At 46.7% G+C, this 26,110-nt stretch overlaps 1 protein-coding gene across 1 annotated transcript in view; it reads right to left on the bottom strand.

Annotated features, from left to right (window-relative positions):
* Positions 1 to 6,005: 6,005 nt before the first annotated feature.
* LOC130300085 (uncharacterized) overlaps positions 6,006 to 26,110 on the bottom strand; it is a 52,333-nt gene continuing 32,228 nt past the window's right edge. The window contains exons 2-9 of the mRNA XM_056551518.1: positions 17,247 to 17,555; positions 14,410 to 14,679; positions 14,054 to 14,143; positions 13,312 to 13,410; positions 12,861 to 12,959; positions 11,420 to 11,530; positions 8,888 to 9,004; positions 6,006 to 6,252 (exon numbers count right to left, since the gene is read on the bottom strand). Coding sequence (XP_056407493.1) covers positions 6,116 to 6,252; positions 8,888 to 9,004; positions 11,420 to 11,530; positions 12,861 to 12,959; positions 13,312 to 13,410; positions 14,054 to 14,143; positions 14,410 to 14,679; positions 17,247 to 17,457 — 1,134 coding nt within the window. The 5' untranslated portion in view covers positions 17,458 to 17,555 and the 3' untranslated portion in view covers positions 6,006 to 6,115. The remainder of the gene's footprint in view (positions 6,253 to 8,887; positions 9,005 to 11,419; positions 11,531 to 12,860; positions 12,960 to 13,311; positions 13,411 to 14,053; positions 14,144 to 14,409; positions 14,680 to 17,246; positions 17,556 to 26,110) is intronic.

Genomic DNA, 26,110 nt, shown 5'->3' with positions numbered 1-26,110 from the left:
AAAGGAAGCGGAGGGCTGATCCGTCAAAGCATGGTGTGAGATAAACATATGGTGAAATCCAGCTTCCTAAAACTTCAATGTTTTATTAATAAATTTAAAATAGAACAAAAAAAGAGTGCAGGTTAAAAGCCAAATGAAATGCCGACACGTTTTGATTTAAAGAAAAACCTTATTCATAGCGATGTTGAATAAGGTTTTTCTTTAAACCGAAACGCGTCGGAGTTTCGTTTGGCTTTCAACCTGCACTCTTTTTTTGTTCTATTTTAAATGGATTAATAAAACATTGAAGTTTTAGGAAGCTGGATTTCTGCTACGATTCATTTCTTGGGACCCGGCCCATTCCTATCTCCGTCCTTCCTGGAAAACAGACTCCAAGACGGACTTGATTGCAACACATGGTGAGCTGACTCCTTGCTTTTCTATATACCTGTGAGATAAACAGCATATTTAGTCTGCTATAAGAACCAAATTTCCTTGGGGAAATACATCCCCTCAGGGATAACCCTGACTAAAAGGCACCCAAACTAATTATAAAACTTAACTTTTATTTAGTATTCATTTAAATTAATATTAGTGCTCATTGGCCACTAGGTGGCAGTGGTATATTATAATTACAGCACTGCATATATGTTCGAGTATTGCATGTGATGTCATACCCTGTGCGCTCATTGGTGTCAATGAGCGTACTGGGTATGACATCACATGCAATACTCGAACGCCGATTGGATCAAAAGGACGTCGAGCAATTAAGCAATTAAACAACACAGCTATAAATAAGCACCATGTCCGTATCCCTGACAGCCTGGTGCCCTTTGTGAAAAAGCCATTTCATGGCGAAACGTCAGGAAGGAGGGATATACGTTTTAGAGCAGCACTGTCATATGGTCAAATGGAAAATAGGGAATACTGTAAAGTCAGCTGGAAATATTAAAATGATAACACAGACAGTCTAGTTCATTAATGCTGGATGCATAATTCAAAAAGTACATACTGGCTGAATATGAGCCAGCGGGCTGTCAAAAACAAAAGAAATCAGTAAACCCACTAATGATATGTAGCATATTGGAAAATACTAGAACATATATGCAGTGCTGTAATTTTAATATGCAACTGCCCCCTAGTGGCCAATGAGCACTAATATTAATTTAAATGAATATTAAATAAAAGTTAATTTTTATAATTAGTTTGGGCGCCTTTTAGTCAGGGTTATCCCTGAGGGGATTTATTTCCCCAAGGAAATTTGTGGTATGAATATATCAGTTACCCTGAGACCCCCAAGGGGATTTTTTTCTGGGGATTTGTGCTATAAGAACCATCTGCTGGGTAGTAATAAGTAAAAATGTTATCAATAGGGTGCAATATATACCAAACATCCACCGGCCTACAGGATCCAAGAGAAGAGCTATCCAAGGAAAGTTACGAGCACGGGGCATGGGGGCTACTAAACCACCAGAACATCTAAGAATTCTAGTTCCAATTTACTTACTTTGGGAGTAAAGTACAACCTCATGTCAGTCTGTGAAATCCGATCTTGTTCCCGACCACACAATAAAAATGTTGTCCACGAAACGGACGTAGCTCCTGACAAATTCAAGGTAAGGATAGGTGGCAGTAAGTTGGACCCAAAAGGGGTTGGCAAAGTAAATAATGTAAAAAGATTCCATAGTAGATTCTGTCCTTCAATTGTCTTGGAAAAGGCCAATCAAAAAGAATCTAGATCAAATAGGGAGGCGCCTAAAAAAGATCAACAAAAAGCAACGGGGATTCTCCTTGTTTATATACGGGTCTTTAAAGGGGTAGTCCGGCGCTAAGACATCTTATCCCCTATCCAAAGGGGGACCCCCGTGATCTTGCACGCAGCACCCTGTTACCATCAGTCCCCGGAGCATGTTCGCTCCGGGTCTGATGACTGGCGATCACGCGGAGTAAGTGTATATGAGCCGTATGAGCTGCGTACATGTGTGAACTTCTGTCGGGCCACAGAGGCCATGAGAGCTCCGTGCAGCTTCAGCTATCACAGGGAGAGGAGATCCTCTCCCTGTGATAGCCAAACTGACACTGCTGTGTGCATCGATGCGTGACGTTTAAATATGTCACGTGACAAGAGTGAGCCAATAGGATGTGATGGAGGCGGACCATCTCATTCTATGGCAAATCTCATTCTACGGCAATGCACCGGCTCGTCCTTAGACGGCAACCGGTTAAGAGAGTGCTCCTAATCTCAGCTTGTCACCTGTACAATCTTGCTGATTGATAGGGGGTCAAATACTTATTTTACTGAGTAAAATGCAAATAAATTCAGAACTTACATGAAATGCCTTTTTCTGGATTTTGTTTGTTGTTCTTCTGTCTCTCACTGTTCAAATAAACCGACCATTAAAATTACAGACCGCGTGTGAACGAACAAAATCATCAGGGGTCAAATACTTTTTTCCTCCACTGTATGTGTCCATCACTTCTGCACCGCCCGTCCCGCAGTCAGGGTTCCTGGGCACCAGGGGGAGCTAGAAGATTGTGAAGTCACCGAGAAGAAACGAAACTGAAAGGACCAGGAAAGTGAAACCTACAGGAGCCGGGACCTCAGGTCACATGGTTGGATAAAGCAGAACAATAGACGGATATTGGGGGAGATTTATCAAAACCTGTGCAGAGGAAGAGTGGGGCAGTTGCCCATAGCAACCAATCAGATTGCTTCTTTCATTTTCCACAGGCCTCTTTAGAGGCCTGTGGAAAATGAAAGAAGCAATCTGATTGGTTGCTATGGGCAACTGCACCACTCTTCCTCTGCACAGGTTTTGATAAATCTCCCCCATTGTGTCCCTGTATATAGGTCGTATTCAGTCAAGACATGAAGTGTTTATTTAGATAAACAATTCCCTTTTATTGATGGGTAAATGACATACAAACATGTAGTACACAACACCGTCACATAACAACACATCGGGTATATACATACAAAATGGCTCCTCAATAAAAAGAATGTTATACTGGGAAGACACATCTGAGGAGTGAATTTTATCCCATTGAAGGTGAAGAACAAGAAGAACACAAGTAGCTTTCATACACGTTTACTGTATGACGGTGTAATTTATTCACTGTGCGGCATTATTTCACTATTGTGCAGTCACTGTATAGAGGTATTTGTCAGTCATTGGCAATAAACTATTCAACTGTATACGAAATGAACATATATTGGTAAATAAAGTTATTTTATTAGCTTTTTGCGGTCTTTTAAAGAGGTACTCCGGTGGCCGATGTGTTTTTACAGTTTCTAGTTACCCTTGCAGATGAGTTTTCTTCTTATCTCTGGTCTTGTTCTTGCTCTTTGTCTTTCCTTTCTGTGTCCGTCCCAACTTGTTTTGCCGCCCAGCCCTGTTCATGGGCGGCTTTTTTTTATTTTTATTTTTTCCCCCTTTAGCGCTCCCTTTCCCCACCCTGCTCATTATTATACTCATACTACCCCCACAGTCCCCCCACATCAGGGAATGAATGAATGAAGCGGGGGTAAGTGATCATATGTGACCCGCGGGCACTGCTCCGCTTCTACCCCCACCCCCAAAAGCAATTAACTGTTAACTGTGAGACATTCTGGATGTCGGGGAATGAGAGAATTGTCATCCGCAGCGCACTGTCCCCACATCAGGGAACTAATAATATGTGACCCGCGGGCGCTACTCTGCTTCCTGCCCTTCCCCCTCTCACAAAGCGATGTCCCCGCAAGGGTTAAAGGACATCTGTACTGATGAATTTTACATATTCCTGTGCCCGGGCTGCAAAAATAAACAAAATAAACTTTGACTAACCTTCCTACGTTCCCCCGTTGCTACGGTAACGGCTTCATGGTCCTCTGCTGCGATCTTCATGCTGCTTCCTGGGAATGGGAACGTCACAGAGCCTGACAGAGACTAACATTGATAGTAGTCAGGCATAACGAGCTGGTACAGGAGCGGAGGCGGGGGTACGTAACCGGGACAGACTGTTTCACGCTTGGTATACCGGACTGAAGAAGCGCTACCAAGCGTGAAACAGTCTGTCCCGGTTACGTCCCCCCGCCTCTGCTCCTGTACCAGCTCATTATGCCTGACTACTATCAATAAAACGCTGTACGGATGTTGAGTGCAGTCTTTGATCTTCTTTTCACTATTGTCTATGCATCTTATTGGATTTTTGCACCACCTTATCCTACATCATATCCTGGGAATCCTCACGCTATCGGTCACCTGTCCAACTGCAGCCTTAGTTTTGTAGTGCCGGACTATCTCCTCTTCATCACACAACATAACATGACAGTGCACTCTGCAATCACCGGCTGAGGCGGGACATCGCTGCGGCCGGTGATACGCTGACGGCTCTGTGACAGCATGAGGATCGCAAAGCCGTTACCGTAGCAGCAGTGGAACATAGGAAGGGGAGTCAAAGTTTCTTTTTTTTATTTTTGCAGCCTGGGCACAGGAATATGTCAAATTCATTAGTACAGATGTCCTTTAATAGTGAGCCGCAGCAGCGCTCTACATTCTCCCCACGTTGGGGAATGAATGAATTGTGAGCGCGGGCGCAGGGCTTCTGATCAGAGAACAGAAGCTGATCAGAAGCCCTGCGCCCGCGCTCACAATTCATTCATTCCCCGATGTGGGGAGAATGTACAGCGCTGCTGCGGCTCACAGTTAACCCTTGCGGGCTTGGGGGGGGGACAGGAAGCAGAGCAGCGCCCGTGTGTCACATATGACTAGTTCCCTGATGTGGGGACAGCGCGCTGCGGCTGGCAATTCATTGATTCCCTGATGTGGGGACAGCGCGCTGCGGCTTGCAATTCATTCATTCCCTGATGTGGGGACAGCGCGCTGCGGCTGGCAATTCATTGGTTCCCTGATGTGGGGACAGCGCGCTGCGGCTTGCAATTCATTCATTCCCTGATGTGGGGACAGCGCGCTGCGGCTGGCAATTCATTCCCTGATGTGGGGACAGCGCGCTGCGGCTTGCAATTCATTCATTCCCTGATGTGGGGCTGCGGGGTGAGAAGCTGATGGGGGGGAATCATTATAGCGCTGCGGCTGACATGTTACTAATTCCCCCGCCATGGGGACCGTGCGCCCGTCAGGGGAATCATGATAGCCGATTCCTCCCACGGGCGCACGGTCCACATGGCGGGGAAGGGGTTACATGTCAGCCGCAGCGCTGATACAGGGTACTTAGTACATTGTGAGCCGGGCGCAGGGCAGGCTGACAGCGGGAGGAGACATCCATCCTCCCGCAACAATTCAATGAATATTCATTACAGGGGTGTGGGAAAGGGGCGAAACCATTGCAGGAGAAAAAAAACAGCAACGCTTGCAGCGCTGACGTCTTGTCCACAACAGTGAACGAACATGGCTGAAGGTGTGGACGACCAAAAACAACCAGAAAAACTACTGAATTTCAGTCACAGAAAAGTGGTCATAAAAATATATATGCTGTGGACAGATGTATAACATGTGAATTACAAAAGTGCTAAACTCACTACAAACACTCTAGATAACCATAAAACTGTGGTACTGGAGTACCCCTTTAAGCTTTCTTTCATTAACATGTCTGTTCTGTAGTCCTTGTTACCTTAACTTCCTGTCTGGTGTGCATCCTATAATGGACTTCCTGTTCCTGTATACACTCTAGCAAGGAATTCAGCCAACTCTATCTTCCTTCCACTACACCTTGACTATAATCCCTCTCACACAGTTGGCTGAATTCCTGGCCAGAGTGTATGCAGGAACAGGAAGTCCATTACAGACTGGAAATTGGGATAATGAAGACAACAGAGCAGACAGTTTGCACCAAGGGCAGAAGTAAAGCATGAATGTCCACAAAAAGGAAACAAAAATTAACTTTATTTACCAATATGTAAATTTATTAAGTTAAAATTTTTTATTTATTTTTTTTTGTTATTGTTGGAAAACCCCATTGTAACCCTTTACAGACATTTACAGTATTTACACTATTAAACAGTATATATTAAACATATGAAACAAATGTACAAGGGAATACATCACCGGGTCGATACAAGAGATCCATCCATTTATCATCAATTTCAGTGGTCCCAAACCCAAAACCAGAATGAGATAGATAGATGGAATCATTTCTTTCATGTCCCCTCCTCTAGATTCAGGGCCTCTTTCTCAGCCTCTTCACCCCTGTTTTCGGTATCACTGATGTCATCCGGTGTTCCCCCCTTACTTGGGGGCGGAGTGTAGTCATTGTCAGGGTCTGAGGTTCTTATACCTGTAATTAAACATTTAATACAACATTTATTACCAAATACTGAAAAATCATTAAAAATCATCTTATTAACAGTATATTTTAATAGTGCGGACATTTCCTCATGCGACGATACCAAATATGTTTTTTTTTTTTTTTTTTTTTTCTTATGTAAAATAAGAAAATTTTACAGGGGGAGGGGCTTATTTATAGTTTTAAAAAAAAATATATTTTTTTTACTGACTTTACATTTTTAAGTCTCCATAGTGAACAATTTATCGCAATGACTGGATTGCAAATGCTGATATCGGCGATCTACTTGTACAGCCTGCTGGAAGGTACTGTAGACTATACAACTGGATCCCCGCTTGAATTTGACTACACTACCGTTTCTGTCTTGGTCCTGAAATTACTCTATGGTCCCTTCTCTCTGCTCCTGATTCTGTAAATGAACATTTGGTTCTGTCCGGGTCTGTCTGACTACCTCTTTTCTGTTTGGCTAAGCCCTGTGCACTTAGTATAGGGACCATCGCCCAGTTGGGGGCCACTATCTAGGGCAGATTGTGGTGTTAGTTGAGTCGAGTGGGTTATATCCATCATATTCTTTTTAGCAGAAATTTGAGAGAAGAAAGTTCCACTTTTTACACTTTGGATTTCATTCTGCTGTAAATTGCTGATGTGAGCAAAGGCTGTTAAAGGAGCTATAGTCACATGACCAGCTGTGCAAGTCCTAAAGTAAGAGGAAGAGAAGAGAGCTGTTCCTATTCAGGGACAATCTGAGCAAAGAAGCTTCCAGATACACTCAGGCTATTGGTATGTGGTATAGCAGTCTCTGTTTCTTTGCAGTGTTTGATATGACCTGTTCTACAAAGAAACAAAGAGACAGCCTGTTACAAGAGCTGCTTTACAGAGAGGGAGACAGCTTGTTACAAAAGCTGCTCTGCGGAGGAGGAGACGGCCTGCTGCAGGAGCTGCTTTACAGAAAGGGGGGCAACCTGCTCCAAGAGCTGCTTTACAAATAGAGGGCAGCCTGTTACAAGAGCTGCTTTACAGAGAAACAGCCTGCTACACGAGCTGCTTTGTAGAGTGGAAGACAGCCTGCTAAAAGAACTGCGCTGCAGAGAAAATTGAGACAGCCTGCTACAAGAGCTGCTTTACAAAGAGGGAGACAGCCTGCTATAAGAGCTGCTCTGCAGAAAACAGACAGCTACAGAAGCTGCTTTACAGAAAGGGGGCTGTGTGTTACAAAAGCTGCTTTACAGAGAGGGAGACAGCCTGCTAAAAGAGCTGCTTTACAGAAAGGGGGCAGTGTTTTGCAAGAGCTGCTTTACAGAGAGACAGAAATGTCTGTTATGTTCATGTTTTGAAAAACCCAATAAAAAGATTGTAAAACAGAGAGACAGCCTGCTACACGAGCTGCACTTCAGAGAGAGACATGTCCTGCTACAAGAGCTGTTCTGCAGATAGGCAGACTGAGGTCTGGGGAAGTATGCAGCTTACACATGAAACAGCTGTCACCTGAACCCCACTGTCTATTATAGGCGCATGTGCCTGTCTTCATCATCATGCAATGCAAATAAGATGTTCATGGATTGGTGAGTGTCTTACATCTCTTGCAAATATTAGCCAGCTACAAAAATAGAAACAGAGGGGGCAACATGCTAGAAGAGCAGCTTTGCAGGGGTGAAAAAAGCTTGTTACAAGAGTTGCTCTGCAGAGACGGAGATAGCCTGTTAGAAGAGCTGCTATACAGTGAGGGTGACAGCCTGCTACAAGAGCTGCTCTGCAGAGACGGAGATAGCCTGTTAGAAGAGCTGCTGTACAGTGAGGGTGACAGCCTGCTACAAGAGCTGTTCTGCAAAGAGGGAGACATATTGCTCCAAGAACTGGTCAGCAGAGAAGGAGATAGACTGCTACAAAAACTGCTTTGCAGAGAGACAGCCCGATACAAGAACTGCTCTGCAAAAATGGAGAAAACCGGCTACAAGAGCTACACTTCAGATAGCCCGCTGCAAGACCTGCATTACAGAGAGGTCATGAGCCTTTCCTTCCCATCTTGATACTATTGTCTTTCAAATGTTTCCTAGCAGAGATTTTTCTGGCCTTATTGAATTTTAGGCTTACCAGTGGTTTACATCTGAATTTCCCTTCATAAAGGCATGAAACGTTAGGGAGTGGGGCTAGATCTTGTCTCTTAGCTCAAGCCCCACCCCCTGAGTGACATCACCTCTGCCCAGCCACTACAGCTACGTCACCATCTCCTTGTCATATACACATATATCTTTATTGGGATATTTAGGGAGAATGAGGTGTTTTTACAGCATGCTCTCTTCTGCTTAAGTATGGCAGAGGAGCAGTCAGGAAATGAATACAGCAGCTCTTACAGACTTCTTGTGTAGATTGATAGTCTGCTATGTTATTCAATGTTCTGCAGCAGTTCTTTCATAGTTTTTTTTTTACCTGACATTGAAATACCCCTTCAGAAGCACAACAGGATCATAGATTCATCTGTAAATTTACAATAACCTGATCAATACCATCTCATGTGTGGACTGGATTCTTTCCGTACTGAGCACGATTTAGAGCAGGTTGGAGACCTAAAAATGGTCAGTGCTCAGGTGCAGGTATTAATCATGAAGGAGTCTTATACCTTACTTACACTTCTCATAAAGTATCCTCAGGAGCAGGAACACAGCGAGTAAAACGAGAAAGGCCACCACCAGGTAGAAGAGCGTCCAAAGCTTCTGCTCTCTCCTCATCCCACACAGGTCAGACCCTGCAGGAGACAAGAAACCTGCAATAAGGGACTATAGGACCCAAGGCAATCTCTGCAAATACAGTGCAACATAAGGACGTCCATGGTGTCCAGGTACTTCTCCTCAGTAACAGAGATGAATGTGAAATGTTAGTAAATGAACCCTGCCCACGTTGTTTTCGTCAATGCTTATGTAGAATCAGTGTGAACCTGTCCCTGGTCCTGCAGGTCCTGTACCCTGCACAGCTTCATTCACCATTACAGAGACCGTAACCCTTCCTCCTGCTCCAACATTGTCAGAGGGAGCAGTGATAGGGTGTGAGTGACTAAACATTGTGTGTGTTGTATTAGCCAGTGCTGATGTGAAGTGAGGATCCTGTTCCAGGTCCTGCAGGTTCTGTATACTGCACAGCTGCATTCACTAGTAAACCTTCCAGCCTTGTAAGGAGAGCAATGATAGCGCATGATGTATTAGCCAGTGATGATGTGTATACAGGAGAATGTTCCAGGTCCTGCGGGTCATGTACCCTGCACATCTTCAATTACTAGCTTTCTTCCTTCGCCAGCCCTGTATCAGAGGAGAACAGCTTATACAGGGGTAGATACTGATCATTAACATATGATAAGATGAAAGATGATGTTCTTCTAGGTGCAATGTTCTTCCACCTCTGGTACAGGGCCCATCCCCCTCTAGGACAGGGCACCTCCGCCTCTAGGACAGGGCACCTCTAGCCTCTAGAACAGGGCACCTTCCTTTCAAGGACAGGGCACTTCTAGCCTCTAGGACAGGGCACTTCTAGCCTCTAGGACAGGGCACCTCTAGCCTCTAGGACAGGGCACCTCTAGCCTTTAGGACAGGGCACCTCTAGCCTCTAGAACAGGGCACCTTCCTTTCAAGGACAGGGCACTTCTAGCCTCTAGGACAGGGCACTTCTAGCCTCTAGGACAGGGCACCTCTAGCCTCTAGGACAGGGCACCTCTAGCCTCTAGAAAAGGGCACCTTCCTTTCAAGGACAGGGCACTTCTAGCCTCTAGGACAGGGCACCTCTAGCCTCTAGGACAGGGCACCTCTAGCCTTTAGGACAGGGCACCTCTAGCCTCTAGGACAGGGCACCTCTAGCCTCTAGGACAGGGCACCTCTAGCCTCTAGGACAGGGCACCTCTAGCCTCTAGGACAGGGCACCTCTAGCCTCTAGGACAGGGCACCTCTAGCCTCTAGGACAGGGCACCTCTAGCCTCTAGGACAGGGCACCTCTAGCCTCTAGGACAGGGCACCTCTAGCCTCTAGGACAGGGCACCTCTAGCCTCTAGGACAGGGCACCTCTAGCCTCTAGGACAGGGCACCTCTAGCCTCTAGGACAGGGCACCTCTAGCCTCTAGGACAGGGCACCTCTAGCCTCTAGGACAGGGCACCTCTAGCCTCTAGGACAGGGCACCTCTAGCCTCTAGGACAGGGCACCTCTAGCCTCTAGGACAGGGCACCTCTAGCCTCTAGGACAGGGCACCTCTAGCCTCTAGGAAAGGGCACCTCTAGCCTCTAGGAAAGGGCACCTCTAGCCTCTAGGACAGGGCACCTCTAGCCTCTAGGAAAGGGCACCTCTAGCCTCTAGGAAAGGGCACCTCTAGCCTCTAGGAAAGGGCACCTCTAGCCTCCAGGACAGGGCACCTCTAGCCTCTAGGACAGGGCACCTCTAGCCTCTAGGACAGGGCACCTCTAGCCTCTAGGACAGGGCACATCTAGCCTCTAGAACAGGGCACCTCTAGCCTCTAGGACAGGGCATCTCTGCCTCTAGGACAGGGCCCCTTCCCTTCTAGAACAGGGCACCTCCCTTTCAAGGACAGGGCACTTCTAGCCTCTAGGACAGGGCACTTCAAGCCTCTAGGACAGGGCACCTCCGCCTCTAGGACAGGGCACCTCCGCCTCTAGGACAGGGCACCTCCGCCTCTAGGACAGGGCACCTCCGCCTCTAGGACAGGGCACCTCTAGCCTCTAGGACAGGGCACCTCTAGCCTCTAGGACAGGGCACCTCTAGCCTCTAGGACAGGGCACCTCTAGCCTCTAGGACAGGGCACCTCTAGCCTCTAGGACAGGGCACCTCTAGCCTCTAGGACAGGGCACCTCTAGCCTCTAGGACAGGGCACCTCCGCCTCTAGGACAGGGCACCTCTGCCTCTAGGACAGGGCACCTCTGCCTCTAGGACAAGGCACCTCCGCTTCTAGTACAGAACACCTCCACCTCTAACATAGAGCACCTCCACCTATAGTATGGGACACCTCTGCCCTTAGCACAGGGCACCTCTGCTAATAGCATTGGGCACCTCTGCCTCTAGTACAGAGAACCTCTAGTACAGGAGACCTCAACTAGTGGTAAAGGACACCTCCTTCTCTTGCACAGGAGCCCAGGAGATGTATCCCTGCTGTGTATAGGGCACTAACCTTGAAGATACAGATCCATATTCACTCCGAAGACCATGGGTACAAGCAACAGGTCAGCACTAAAAAGAACGTCATTTATAACTGTGATGGCCACTTCTGGCAGAGGAACATCTATCAATAACACAAAACAGCATGTCATTATCCTGTACCCCAAGTGTCATCATCCTGTACCCCAAGTGTCATAATCCTGTACCCCAAGTGTCATCATCCTGTACCCCAAGTGTCATTATCCTGTACCCCAAGTGTCATTATCCTGTACACCCCAAGTGTTATCATCCTCTATCCCAAGTGTCATTATCCTGTATCCCAAGTGTCATTATTCTGTACCCTAAGTGTCATCATCCTGTACCCCAAGTGTTATCATCCTGTACCCCAAGTGTTATCATCCTGTACCCCAAGTGTCATTATCCTGTACCCCAAGTGTCATTATCCTGTACCCCAAGTGTCATTATTCTGTACCCCAAGTGTCATCCTGTACCCCAAGTGTTATCCTGTACCCCAAGTTTTATCATCTTGTACCCCAAGTGTTATCATCCTGTACCCCAAGTGTCATCATCCTGTACCCCAAATGTCATCATCCTGTACCACAAGTGTTATTATCCTGTACCCCAAGTGTTATCATCCTGTACCCCAAGTGTCATTATCCTGTACCCCAAGTGTTATCATCCTATACCCCAAGTGTCATCATCCTATACCCCAAGTGTCATCATCCTCTACCCCAAGTGTCATTATCCTGTACCCCAAGTGTCATTATTCTGTACCCCAAGTGTTATCATCCTGTACCCCAAGTGTCATCATCTTGTACCCCAAGTGTTATCATCCTGTACCCCAAGTGTTATCATCCTGTACCCCAAGTGTCATCATCCTGTACCCCAAGTGTCATCATCCTGTACCCCAGGTGTCATTTTCCTGTACCCCAAGTGCCATTTTCCTGTACCCCAAGTGTTATTATCCTGTACCCCAAGTGTTATCATCCTGTACCCCAAGTGTCATCATCCTGTACCCCAAGTGTCATCATCCTGTACCCCAAGTGTCATCATCCTGTACACCAAGTGTCATTATCCTGTACCCCAAGTGTTATTATCCTGTAGCCCAAGAGTCATTACCCTGTACCCCAAGTGTTATCATCCTGTACCCCAAGTGTCATTATCATGTACCCCAAGTGTCCTTGTCCTGTACCCCAAGTGTTATAATCCTGTACTACAAGTGTTATCCTCCTGTACCCCAAGTGTCATTATTCTGTACCCCAAGTGTCATTGTCCTGTACCCCAAGTGTTATCATCCTGTACCCCAAGTGTTATCATCCTGTACCCCAAGTGTTATTATCCTGTACCTCAAGTGTTATCATCCTGTACCCCAAGTGTCTTTATCCTGTACCCCAAGTGTTATCATCCTGTTCCCCAAGTGTTATCATCCTGTACCTGAGTTCTGATAAACTTACCACAGACCATCAACCAAAAAAAGCACCGAACCAGGATAATAGAAGAGATTGTCGTTACTATGATCGCTCCAGCCACACTGGACAGCCAGTCATGAAACACTACAGGAAATAACGAAAGGGTCATATAAAGTGTCTTATATGCCTTCTGATACCTCGTCATCCCTAGTGTCCATATTATCGGAGACTAGTAGGGCCAAACCCACCCACTCTATAGAGAATAATCGAGTGTTACCAGGAATGGAACTACCAAATGGGGTCAACTAGTAGTTAATCTCCCCGAGAGTCATTAAAAGTAAAGACCACGACACTGGATTGACCAAACTGATGTTCTACCCAATGGTGTCGCTTTTAAATTATCACCAAGTAGTGAATGTCCATGGTATGAAAGGGTTGACCAGAGAGGGGGCACCTTTGGGGCTAGGTCTGTAGATGTTGGATAAAAGATACTCACAATATAAGATTAAGGAGAAGGTGGTGAGCTCCATGATGGTTCCACTCAGATGTTTGGAATTAAAGAGAACTTTCAGTAGAAGTGGAGTCTTTTTTTCCTCTGCAAATATGACAAACACACAGGCCAGTATGGGATACATTGATGCCAATACGTGACATGACTCCATACTGCCTCATATCTCTTTATAAGTGCTGGAGTCCCTGTCTCCATATAGAATCACATGTAGTCACCTCCGCATAATAATCACTGTATGCAGCTTCAGGGTCACCCACCCCATGCAGCATCATACTCCTTGTACCCCAGTCCCAAACAGTGTGAAGTCTCAGTGTGGTGCCCTCATATAGATCAGAAATTATGCCCACCATAGAGTATTCAGCCTCAATGAGTTTTCCTGATTGCAACGTCAGCTACAATGTTCCCCTATGTATACTGTCCAGCCTGTGATCTCCCCATTAATGGGCCCCCTATATACTGTACAGCTTGTTATCTCCCCATACAGTGTCAGCACCAATGTGACCCCATATATAGTGTCAGCACCAATGTGCCCCCTTTATAGGGTCCAGCCAGTGATCTTCCCAAAAAGTGCCAGCACCAATGTGCCCCCAAACAGTGTCAAGATACCCTTACCCTGCCCACGCAACTCCAATCTTAAATGTCCATCATTATTGCCCAACCAACCCCCAACCCCCCCCCCCCCAACACACAGACAATATACGGGGTATCTTATTGCTTCAGCACTTACTGCTAGTAAATAGTAGACTGATAAGATGACAAATGTAGATGACCACCTCTATACAGCTGATGATGAAGAACACGGAGGCTCCGATCACTTCTGTGGAGACATGTCATGGATGTCATCTATATTTTTGTATTTTTTTGTATATTTATGTATTTTAAATACAGGACCATCTGCATGTGATACTCATATGTCTATTCCTAAATGCTGCCGAACAATACCAAATAATGCCCACATGATAACGCAATGCATATAGTGCATTGTGACGTTGTATCTAATGATTGTCAATGTGGTGACATTGTGTGGATAGCTATAGGAGAAGGCAATGCCCTTTATGGGTAACATCCTGTGCAGACGAGTACCTTCAGGTGTAAGCACCATCTCCTGGGAGACTTTCTGACTGACACGGTTGGTCACAGTACACGAGTAGTTGCCCCAGTGTTGGTGGTCAGTTCCATCAATGACCAGAAGGCTATCATTCCTGATCGATGACACGTTCCTGTTTATCGCCACTCCATTTTTCGAGAACGTTATATTTGAGGAGTCTCTGTCCCAACCATCACACACAAGCGTAATGCGGCAACTTTCATTGTCATCATCTTGTCTTCTCAAGACAGGCTCCTCCACGGGATCTGATGGAAGAAGATGTGGAATTAGTGACATCAATGCTAGGATATTGGAGATACATATGTATGGATCCATTACAGAGGGGCAGAAGAAGCCTGAACAGGACAAATTATGAAGAATTTGGCTATTCCGTAGATTGGTGACCGTGTGTAGGACTGCAAACAGCAGGAAAAAGGCGATCCTCTTGGCGCTCTCCCGATGGCGTGTGTCATCAGAGGACCTGATGAAGAGGGGGTCCCACCCATTGAAACACGTAGTCCACAGCGCTTTTATCAAACAACACGTTTTATTTATTTATTAACTGTTTGTCTGATTCGGTTTGTTGACACATGCCAACGGGAGAGCGCCAAGAGGATCACCTTTTTCCTGCTGTTTGCAGTCCTACACAAGCCATCTTTGACTGTCCAGAAAGCTCTACTGATGGGTCCGATACAGGCTGCACCCCGGCTATTCACCCAGAAGTTGGATGTTCAAACTTCATAAGGTGTTGTGCTCTTAACATAACACCACCTGGTTAGCACCACTCTATTGTTACTATTGGCAACTCCCTTTATATTGGAGTACTTTGTGCGGTTTGAGTAGAGATAGAGGGTATTGATTTTCCCACTGTAGAGACCACCAACTAGTCAATGTGCCCTGCGAAAAAGTAAAGTAGTCCTCTAGAAGAAAGAAAGTTGTCTCCCTACTGCCACCAATGTCAGGTTTTGTAAGCAAACACACAAAAGAGCCTTAAAAGGGGTACTCCACCCCTAGACATCTTATCCCTTATCCAAAGGATAGGGGATAAGATTTCTGATTGCGGGGGTCCCGCCACTGGGACCAGCGTTCATTTAGACCGTCGGATGAAGTGCCGGAGGCTCATGATGTCACGGTCATGCCTCGCTCAAGACGTCACGGCTACGCCCCCTCAATGCAAGTCTATGGGAAGGGCGTTACAGCTGTCATGCCCCCTCCCATAGACTTGCATTGAGGGGGTGTGACGTGACATCACGAGCGGGGCATGACCGTGACGTCACGAGCTTCCACCCCACATCGCCATTCATCTGTCGAAGTTCCCTCCATGCACCGGACGTCTGGAGTGCCGCAGCCGAGATCGTGGGAGTCCCCAGCGGCAGGACCCCCACGATCAGACATCTAATCCCCTATCCTTTGGATAGGGGATAAGATGTCTAGGGGCGGAGTCCCCCTTAAAATGGCTTGAAATTGGCTGAATCAGAATCTTCTCAAAATGGACTAGGACCAGGTTCTTGTTCAGTTTTGTCCCTCTACAGTACAGAGCAGGGTGCTGGTTGGCTGGGTGAGAGGCCTTCGATGTGGTGCTTCTCCATGTGGGACCACCACCTGGTATAGGGTTCTTATAGGCCAGGGCTTGGCTGATAATTCCAATGCTCCTTTATGGGTTGGACATGGATTCTTCTGGAGGTGGACTTATATATCACTTTTCCCAGGGAGCATTACCTGACCTGTAGACCTATGCCTGCTAGGCGGTCACCACAAGGAGAAACACTACCCAATAGACCTCTGGTAGCCAGCCAGCACCCTGTTCTTTTCTATTTAGGAGCAATAACCCTAAAGCAACTGTCTACAGACCGGTACTACTTGGATGAAGACTGGAATTCTGCGTTGGCTGATTCCTAGTCGTGTTGAAAGGCTCTTTTGTGGGTTGGATATTGACTAACAGGGTACAAACCTCTAACAGGTAAAACTAGAAAGACTGCTTTCTTTCTCCCTGAAGCTGAGCTCTGTTTTAAAGTAGTTCACTAAAGCCAAGGTTGGTAGATCCAAGCTTGTTGACTATGGAGTTTCTAAATGGTTTCACCAGGGCTCAAGTCCTGCAAGAATACGTGGAAACTGAGTTCCTGCACTTTTTCTGCACATGTTCCCATTAGCAGGAGTCCCAGGACCAGACTTCGAATGGAAATTTTTCCCACACTTTTTGTTCCCCCCAGGAATTGACCCCTGGGTTTCAACTAATCTAAATGTGGTTGAGATGTTGGTAATTTGACAATTTGTATATTTTTTAAATTTGTAAATTTGAGCATGAATCGGGATCATGTAAGACTTGCATGGTCCAAATCCTGACAGAATAATTTCATTTTGAAATCAGAACTGGAGTTGATGCATTTTGTACTTCAGCTCCAACTAAGACTGACTTCACGACTCCAACTCTACAGCCTTGAAAGTGTCTTAATGGGGTACTCCGCTGCCCTGCTTCCGGAGCTCCGCTCCCCAGTGTCCGGAAGTTTATTGTTCCGAATGCTGTGTGCAGGCTTCCGCATTCAGGGCCGCTCCTCGTGACGTCACGCCCGCCCCCTCGTGACGTCATGCCCTCCTCCTCAACGAAAGTCTGTGGGAAGGGGGCGTCACGCCCCCTTCCCATAGACTTTTGTTGAGGGGGCGGGCGTGACGTCACGAGGGGCAGCCAGGAACACGGAAGCATGCACACAGCATTCGGAACAATAAACTTCCGGATGCTGGGGTGCACCCCTTTAAGCTGGTCTATAGAAAGATCAACATACATATATACATACCTGCAACTACATAATAAAAACAGACGAATGGTACCACGCACCTATGACAATAAGAACCACGTGAAGCAGAGTTTTCCGATTCAGCTTTTGCTCATACACACCGTTGTCTTCCTTAGTCAGATTTGTTAGCAGGAAAGACTTGTTCGGGAAGTAGTGTCCACGTCCCTCATAGGAGCTGTGCACTTTGGGCTCTCCGTGGTACATCATCAACCAGCCGGGACTGGCACCCACTTTCCGCAGTTCGTAGAACATGTTTTCTGTGAACTCTGTCCCACTCTTAAGTCCCGGGAGTAGAACAGAGGAGCCGGTGGCTAAAGTTTTCCTGTGAGTCTCAATCTCGACATCTCCCACTGGAAGACACAGATAGAACATTGGTAAGTAGTCGGAAAAGAAAGATCAGGATCCTAGAAGAAGTAAAGACCAATGGTCAACATAAGAAACCTGTGACCATGGTGGAGATATCATGAGAACCAACTCCTTGTGTGGTGGCCACGGGTGAGGTCCGCAGCCACCGCTACGCTTGGGGGTTATCTACTTGGTTCTTGGGGGTATGAACCCAGGGTCGGATGGTATTAACCCTTAATGTCACGTGATGCCACTGTAGTCTTGGTATCTCCCGGGGTACTACAGGTCCCGGGAACTCCGTCTCCCCACAGACTAGCAAGGAAAGAATTGACTCCACACTAGGTTGCAGTATAACGGAGGCTTTACCAACTTGAAGATAGGTGGTACAATCTCCACAGCGCTCAACCAGAGTCTCCTGAAGGGTTAACAGACAGTCTCTAGAGGACCACACAGCTTGCAGTGCCTGGACTTGATATTGCATATATACTTGGCTCTTACGGCCGGACTAGGAGTGTTAGGTCTGCGCTATATTAGGCTTGAGATTAGAGTCACTTACTGAAGTGTCGGTAGATTTGTGGCTTTTCGCCAGAAGATAATGAATTGTCCTTTAGGAATTCTCTGATCAAGGCTGAAGTAAAGGCTGGATATTCCTCCACTCTGTACTTCGAACCGAAATGAGTTGATGATTCTTCACTCTGAACCCTGAACCCCTCTCCACTCAGCTTCTCTACACACCTGAACTCTGAACTGCTCTACTCCTCCAGAACTCCACCACAGAACTGAACTACACAGGAAATGCCACCCCTTATAAGGGAAGGCTAAACCAAAGCTCATTGGCCAGGCAGCTGTGGATCATAGAGTTGTCTGTATCCCCTTTAGGATTTACAATAAAGTTACATGTAAATAACAGCATAACATAACATTCTGCATAAAAGTCTAGTCTAGCTCTCAGTCCTCCACTCTCACATACCCTGACTAGGCATGAGGTTGCTAGGTAACATACTTAAAGCTACAGACACCTAATAACGGATTATTAAGTTATAACAGTGCAAATACACATTAGAAATGGTTGAGTCCCTGCAGGGGAGCCCCCAGGACACCGGAGGTCTCAATCTGACAGGGCCTACAATACCTTGACACAATGTACCTGTACTGGGACACCACACTTGGAGAAGGTTGTTGTTTATACCCACAAGTGATGTAGACAGAAGAGGACAATGAGACTTGAGGAGTTGAACATTCTGGTTACCCTATTAACTACGTTTCTCCAGAAGTCAAAGCCAGGGCAACACCTCCATAATTAAAGGGGTACTCCCATGGAAAACATTTTATTTTTGTTTTTTTAAATCAACTGGTGCCAGAAAGTTAAACAGATTTGTAAATTACTTCTATAAAAAATCTTAATCTTTCAAGTACTTTTTAGGGTCTGTATACTACAGAGGAAATGCTTTTCTTTTTGGAACACAGAGCTCTCTGCTGACATCTTGACCACAGTGCTCTCTGCTGACATCTCTGTCCATTTTAGGAACTGTCCAGAGCAGCATATGTTTGCTATGGGGATTTTCTCCTACTCTGGAAAGTTCTTAAAATGGACAGAGATGTCAGCAGAGAGCACTGTGGTCATGATATCAGCAGAGAGCTCCGTGTTTCAAAAAGAAAACCCTTTTCTCTATAGTATTCAGCAGCTAATAAGTACTGGAAGGATTAAGATTTTTTAATAGAAATAATTTACAAATCTGTTTAACTTTCTGGCACCAGTTGATTTAAAAAAAAAGTTTTCCACGGGAGTACCCCTTTGAGAACATCCTTTGGCATGCTACCACCTTATAATCCAGTTTATACCCCTGACATTGTGAAGGGTTTCTGAAAACAGTCAGAAAGCTTGTGCTCAGACATCCCCCTTTACATTATAACTAGAATACAGAGGAACCAGATTCGTCTTATATACTGTGAGTAATGAGGAGTCACTGTACATACAGCAGATAAGGGATGAGCGAATCGAATCTGACGAATCCAAATTCATTACGAATATCAGGAAAAATTCGATTTGCAACGAATGCGAATATCGCCGTGATTTGATCGTGTGAATCGCTTCATTAAACTCCATTTAGTTCGGTCCAGGCTCCAGGGCGTCTAAAATGGTGGATCCACATGTGAGGACATGGGGCAATGAATCATGGGAAGGTGGGAACAAGGGTCGGCGGGATGACCCTGAATCAAATGCAGCATGCAGCCTGTCAGCAGCCAGTCACCCCTGTGATGTCACAGCCCTATATAATCAGCAGCCATTTTGCAGCCAGTCACTTCAGCCTTTTATTGCAGAGAGAGAGAGGGGGACAGACAGCAGTGTGTGTTGCACAGAAATACTGTTTTAAGCGTAGTGGAGCGCAATGTTAGGAATGGCAGAGTTTGCAGGTGGAAATAGAGAGTTTCTTGCGTGGGGCTACCCTTTTTAGGGCGAGTAAGACTTGCCATTAGAGCCAGTAGAGAGTGCCAAATCCATGTGCTATATAATCCTTATTATAAATCTAGGCATTGTATGTTAAATGATTACAGCCGAGCAATATTACAAACAATCATCACGCAAGTTGGAAAGTCAGAAATGGTGCGCAGCCCCTGCATTGGTCTATACCCCTGTATATGACCTGCTGATCTTCTCTGGGTCAACGATAATAGTTGGAATGTGCCATTAATTTTTTTTACCTGAAAAATTCTGGGACACTTCTATTTGGCCTGAGGAGCATGACTGGTCCCCTTCTCCTGCTGCAGACACCATTTGCTTCATGTATAACTGAATGAATACATAAGTTGCAAATGTAAAAATTTCTGGGTGTCATGGCAGAAATGCAGGAACGTGGGTGCATAGTCCCGTGCTCCAAGACTAGCCTACATTACATTAGCATAGAGCCGGCTCATATTCCCAAATGTGTAGTCCTCTCATTGTCAGTGTTTCGTTGTCCCGAGACAATTCATCATCCTCTGCTGTCTCAGAAAGTGTGGCTCTTGTCTCTTATATCCAGCCCCGCCCCCTGAGTGATGTCACCACTTCTGATCCGCCCCTCCAGCTTACATCACCATCTCCCTGTCATATTCGTATACATAATATATATATATATATATATATATATATATATATATATATATATATATATATCCGAATTGAGACATTTGGGGAAGAATGAGATGTGGTTACAGCAGCTGCCTTGTGCTGAGCAGTGTCACAGGCAGAGGAGCAAACAGGGAATGAGTGCAGCAGATGCTGCAGACTGTAGTATTCTATTAAATGTTTTTTTCCATAACTGTGGGAAGGGAGAGGGTAAGGTTGGAAGACTATGATGAAGAGCTGAGGGAAAGCAAAGCATTCTGGGAATTGTAGTACAGAACAACTGCACAACCAGGAAGTACAACCGGAATGTAGTGTTTCTGAAATGGTAGAGGAGAGGACTACAGATACACAAAACAAACGGATTTTTGGTGGTTTCCAAACTGGGGATAGATAGTTCAGCAATGCTTTATGCTTCTGCAGTATTCCTATAACATCTTGCACAATGGTGTAAATTCTCTTGACCAAACAAGTTTACTGACTTCAGCTCAGGCCAGAAACCAACAAAACAATCCATCATCTCTACAGAACACACTATCGCCAACTAGGCATGTAGGACCTCCGACAGGGTGACTTTGCCCAAGATGTTGAGCTTCGACATAACAGATGGCAGAAATCCAAACCCCCAGGAATTCCACCATAACCACTACCAGCGTGACATCCCAGTCAATGAAAAAACATTTCCAAGCCCTTAAAGGGGTACTCCGCCCATAGAAATTGCCGCTGGGGACCCCCGAGATCTTCCTGTTGCACCAGGCGTTTGTTTGGAGCATCGGGTGCAGAGCTGGAGGCTCTTGACGTCACGATCATGCCACAATCGTGATGTCACAGCCACGCCCCCTCGATGCAAGTCTATGGGAGGGGGTCATCACGCCCCCTCCTATAGACTTGCATTGAGGAGGCGTGGCGGTGATGTCATCGTTCTGGGGTGCCTCAGACGAGATTTCGGCAGGACCCCCATGATCAGACATCTTATCCCCTATCCTTTGGATAGGGGATAAGTTGTCTAGGGGCGGAGTACCCCTTTAACTCCATCTCCAGAGACATTAGAGATGTAGATGGTAGAACTGCACCTGGGAGAACAGATGGATCCACAAGAATTTAGATCAGTGGTTCCCAAGATTGGGTACGTGTACCCCCAGTGGTACTTAACAATTCTCCTGGGGGTCAGAAAAAAACTGTAATGGTGGCTGCAGCCATTGGTCACTGCTTCTAAAGTGGCCTCGACCATTAAGCCGTGGCTGGTACACTGACATCACTGCATCGGGGAGCAAAGCAGAGGATAACAGAAGAGAAGTGTGGGCACCGTGCTACTGTGGGCAGTAACTACTGTCATCTTTGTTGGTCCACAGCTCCTCTGGACTTGGGACCTACATATATGAGCCATCGCAGTACGTCCCTGAACCAGGTGAGCAGTGGACCACCAAAGCAAGGCTGTATGGGGGCCTACAATTACATGGGGTAGTATGAGGACCCATAACCAATATATATGGCATTTTGGGGGCCAACAACTATATATATATGGGGGACAGTAAGGGGGCCTACAACTATATATGTGGGCAGTATGGGGGCCTACAACTATATATGTGGGCAGTATGGGGGCCTACAACTATATCTGTGGGTAGTATGGGGGCCTTCGACTATGAATGTGGGCAGTATGGGGGCTTACAACCAGTGGCGTAGTGTGGGTTGTCAGCACCCGGGGCAAGGCAAGTAATTTGCGCCCCCTAACCCATGGATTTTAGCCCACAATAGTAGGCAGCTCCCCCACATTAATAGGCAGCTCCCCCACAATAGTAGGCAGTTCCCCCACAATAGTAGCAGTTCCCCCACAATAGTAGACAGCTCGCCCACAATAGTAGGCAGCTCCCCCACATTAGGTCAGCATTTCCCCCACAAAAGTAGGCAGGTTCCCCACAATATTAGGCAGCCCCCCCCCCACACACAATATTAGGCAGCTCCCCCCACATTTGTAGGCAGCTCCCCCCCACATTAGGTCAGCATTTCCCCCACAATAGTAGGCAGGTTCCCCCACAATAGTAGGCAGTTCCCCCACAATATTAGGCAGCTCCCCCCTCCCACAATATTAGGCAGCTCCCCCAACATTTGTAGGCAGCTCCCCCCACATTAGGTCAGCAGTTCCCCCACAATAGTAGGCAGCTTCCCCCCACCCCACAGACATACAGCTTCCAGCCATATACAGTGTATGGCTGGAGGCTGTATGTCTGTACTGCTGCCCCCACAGTGTTACGGTCACCGCTCCTCCGGCCCAGGGTCACATCTACTGCTATGGCCCATGGACCATAGCAGTAGGTGCCAGGACCGGAGGAGCGGTGACCGGAACACTGAAGAAGATGACGCGCCGCCGGTCACTTACCAGGCCCCGGCCAGTGCGCGACCTCCTGCGATGATCCTGCGGTCCTCCTGCGTCTCTATGGTTGTCAGTGACGTCCCGTGCGCACAACCATAGAGGCGGAGAAGCGAAGGACCGAAGGAGGACACGCGCTGGCCGGGGAATGGTGAGCGACTGGCGGACATCCTTATGTTCCGAAAAGATTTTTCGGGACACAGGGATGTCCGGGATAGGATTAGGAATACTTCTTTTTATGTGCCCGGGCCGGCTCCCGTGTGTGGCTGCAGGCGGGGGCCGACCAGAGCATATAAAGACTAATACTGTATACTAAAAACCAGGGGGCCTCCAGCTCCAGCTCTGGCCGGCCCCCGCCTGCAGCCACACACGGGAGCCGGCCCGGGCACATAAAAAGAAGTATTCCTATCCCTGAGAGCACGCCCCCCCAGATGTTGCACCCTGTGCGGCCGGCCCCCCCTGCACCCCCCACGCTACGCCTCTGCTTACAACTATATCTGTGGGCAGTATGGTGGCCTACAACTATATATGTGTGCAGTATGGGGGCCTACAACTATATATGTGGGCAGTATGGGGGCCTACAACTATATATGCGGACAGTATGGGGGCCTACAACTATATATGTGTGCAGTATGGGGGCCTACAACTATATATGTGTGCAGTATGGGGGCCTACAACTATATATGCGGACAGTATGGGGGCCTACAACTATATATGTGTGCAGTATGGGGGCCTACAACTATATATGTGGGCAGTATGGGGGCCTACAACTATATATGTGGGCAGTATGGGGGCCTACGACAATGGGGTAACAGAGGGGGATCATCTATTATATGGGGTACAAAGCAGGCACTATTACTGAGTGTGGCAATACACAAGATATAGGCCTTGTGCTGGAGAAAGGAGGCTAAAATTTGTCTGGCAGGTTCTGTGGAGGCGAGTAATGGTCGGGAGAAATATTAATGGCGGTCTTGGCCAGATCGTAAGGAAAAGTGAATATGTCACCCTTGAGTCAGGGGGCCTGAGGAGATATATCGGGAGAGGAGAAGGGGGCCTATCAGTAACAACCATTAAAGGAGATCTGTAGTGCAATATAACTTATCCCCCTATCGCGGGGGTCCGAGTGCTGGGGCCTCCCGGGATCTCCTGGACAGCAGTCTGCTGGAAAGGGGGCATCCCATCCCCGCATGACGCGGCGGCCGACACGCCCCCTCCATGTACCCCATAGAGATACATGGAGGGGGCGTGTCTGCCGCGTCTTTCTGCTGGGGACGAAACTTCACTTCCTGCAGACTGCCGCGGCCCCGTCCAGGAGATCCCGGGGGCCCCAGCGCTCGGACCCCCCGCAATCTATAACTTATCCCCTATACTTTGGATAGGGGATAAGTTATTTTGTGCTGGAATACTCCTTTAACCATGAAAGTTACACAATTTACACAGTGAGTTGAAATTTTTATTGGGACCATTTTGGGGTAGATTTTTTTGGGGGGTAATTTTTTGATCAGGTTTTAATCCAAGTTGTAAATTCAGTAAATTTAGAAAAATTCATTTTACAAAAATGGAATAAATGGAATAAAAAAAAAAAAAAAAAAAAAAAAAAAAAAATATATTATATATATATATATATATATATATATATATATATATATATATATATATATAGTTCAGAATAGATACCATAGATTGTGGACACTTAGATTTGTTTTTTAAATGAAGAATGGGAAAAGGAGTTGAATTTTTAATATTGTGAATTTTTTTTCTAATATTTTTTAAAAACTGCTTATACATTTTTAATTTTTAATGGCATTTATAGACTATGTTCACACAGCATAAAATATATTATAAAATAAAGGTAAAATGATGGCGGTATTTATGCTTAGTGTTGTGTTCCATTATTGTATATGGGAATGCCATTGGTGTTGAAATAGACCAATAAAAATCACGTTAAACGGAATGCCACTGGTGCACGAATTTTATAAAATATCCACCAGAATAAAGAAATTCTGGCCATGAAATAGAAAAAAAAAAAACAACCATAAGAATGAAAAAATTACCACAATTTCTACAACTTTGTTTACAGACATTGTATTTTTCAATGCCAACAAATACAACCTAAAACACAGAGGCCCTCATTTACTATTCTAAACCCGACTTGTTTTGTCGGGTTTTTTTGGCGCCAGTCTGCGACACGATGCAACATTTTTTCCCGACGGACCCGATGGGGATTCTCCCAAACCCGAAAAATTGGCGTAACCCGACATTTCTGAGCTTTCCCACGTATTTATAAAGGTTTCCAACCCGAATTTGTTGAATTGTTGTGGATTTTTTCCCGACAACTCAGAGGAGTTGGAAACCAAAACCAACAAAACCCACGTGCGACAAACAGGATGCAACATAATAATAAATACCAGGGGAAAAAAGCAACATAGACTTACAACCCGATTTTCTAACTAAATGAGGGCCAATGTGTGAACATGGCTGTTACGCCGAGCGCTCCGGGTCCCTGCTCCTCCCCGGAGCGCTCGCGGCATTCACCTCCGTGCAGCGCCCCGGTCAGATCCGCTGACCGGGAGCCCTGCACTACTGTCACCGGCGGGGATGCGACCAGCGTAGCGGGACGCGCCTGCCCGTGGGTCGCATCCCAATCTCCTCACCTGCCCTTTCCTCCATCGGCTCTGTCTCGGTGTGCGCGGCCCCGCTCCCTAGGGCACGCGCGCGCCGGGTCTCAGAGATTTAAAGGGACAGTGCGCCATTGATTGGCGCCTGGCCCAATCAGTACCTGCACCTGTGTCCTCCTTATAAAAACCCACTTCCCCTTCCTGTCATCGCCGGATCTTGTTGCCATTGTGCCAGTGAAAGCGTTTTGTGTATGTTCCAAGCCAGTGTTCCAGACCTTCTGCTGTTGCCCCGACCACGATCCTTGCTGCCTGCCCTGACCTTCTGCTACGTCCGACCTTGCTCTTGCCTAATCCCTTGTACCGCGCCTGTCTCAGCCGTCAGCTGGGGTTGAGTCGCTATCGGGTGGAAGGACCTGGGGGTTACCTGCCGCTGCAAGTCCATCCCGCTTTGCGGCGGGCTCTGGTGAAAAC

This window comes from Hyla sarda, chromosome 1 (assembly GCF_029499605.1).
Source record: "Hyla sarda isolate aHylSar1 chromosome 1, aHylSar1.hap1, whole genome shotgun sequence".
Taxonomy (NCBI): domain Eukaryota; kingdom Metazoa; phylum Chordata; class Amphibia; order Anura; family Hylidae; genus Hyla; species Hyla sarda.
The sequence above is the reverse complement of the archived record's forward strand: the minus strand, read 5'-3'. Positions and strand labels throughout refer to the sequence as shown.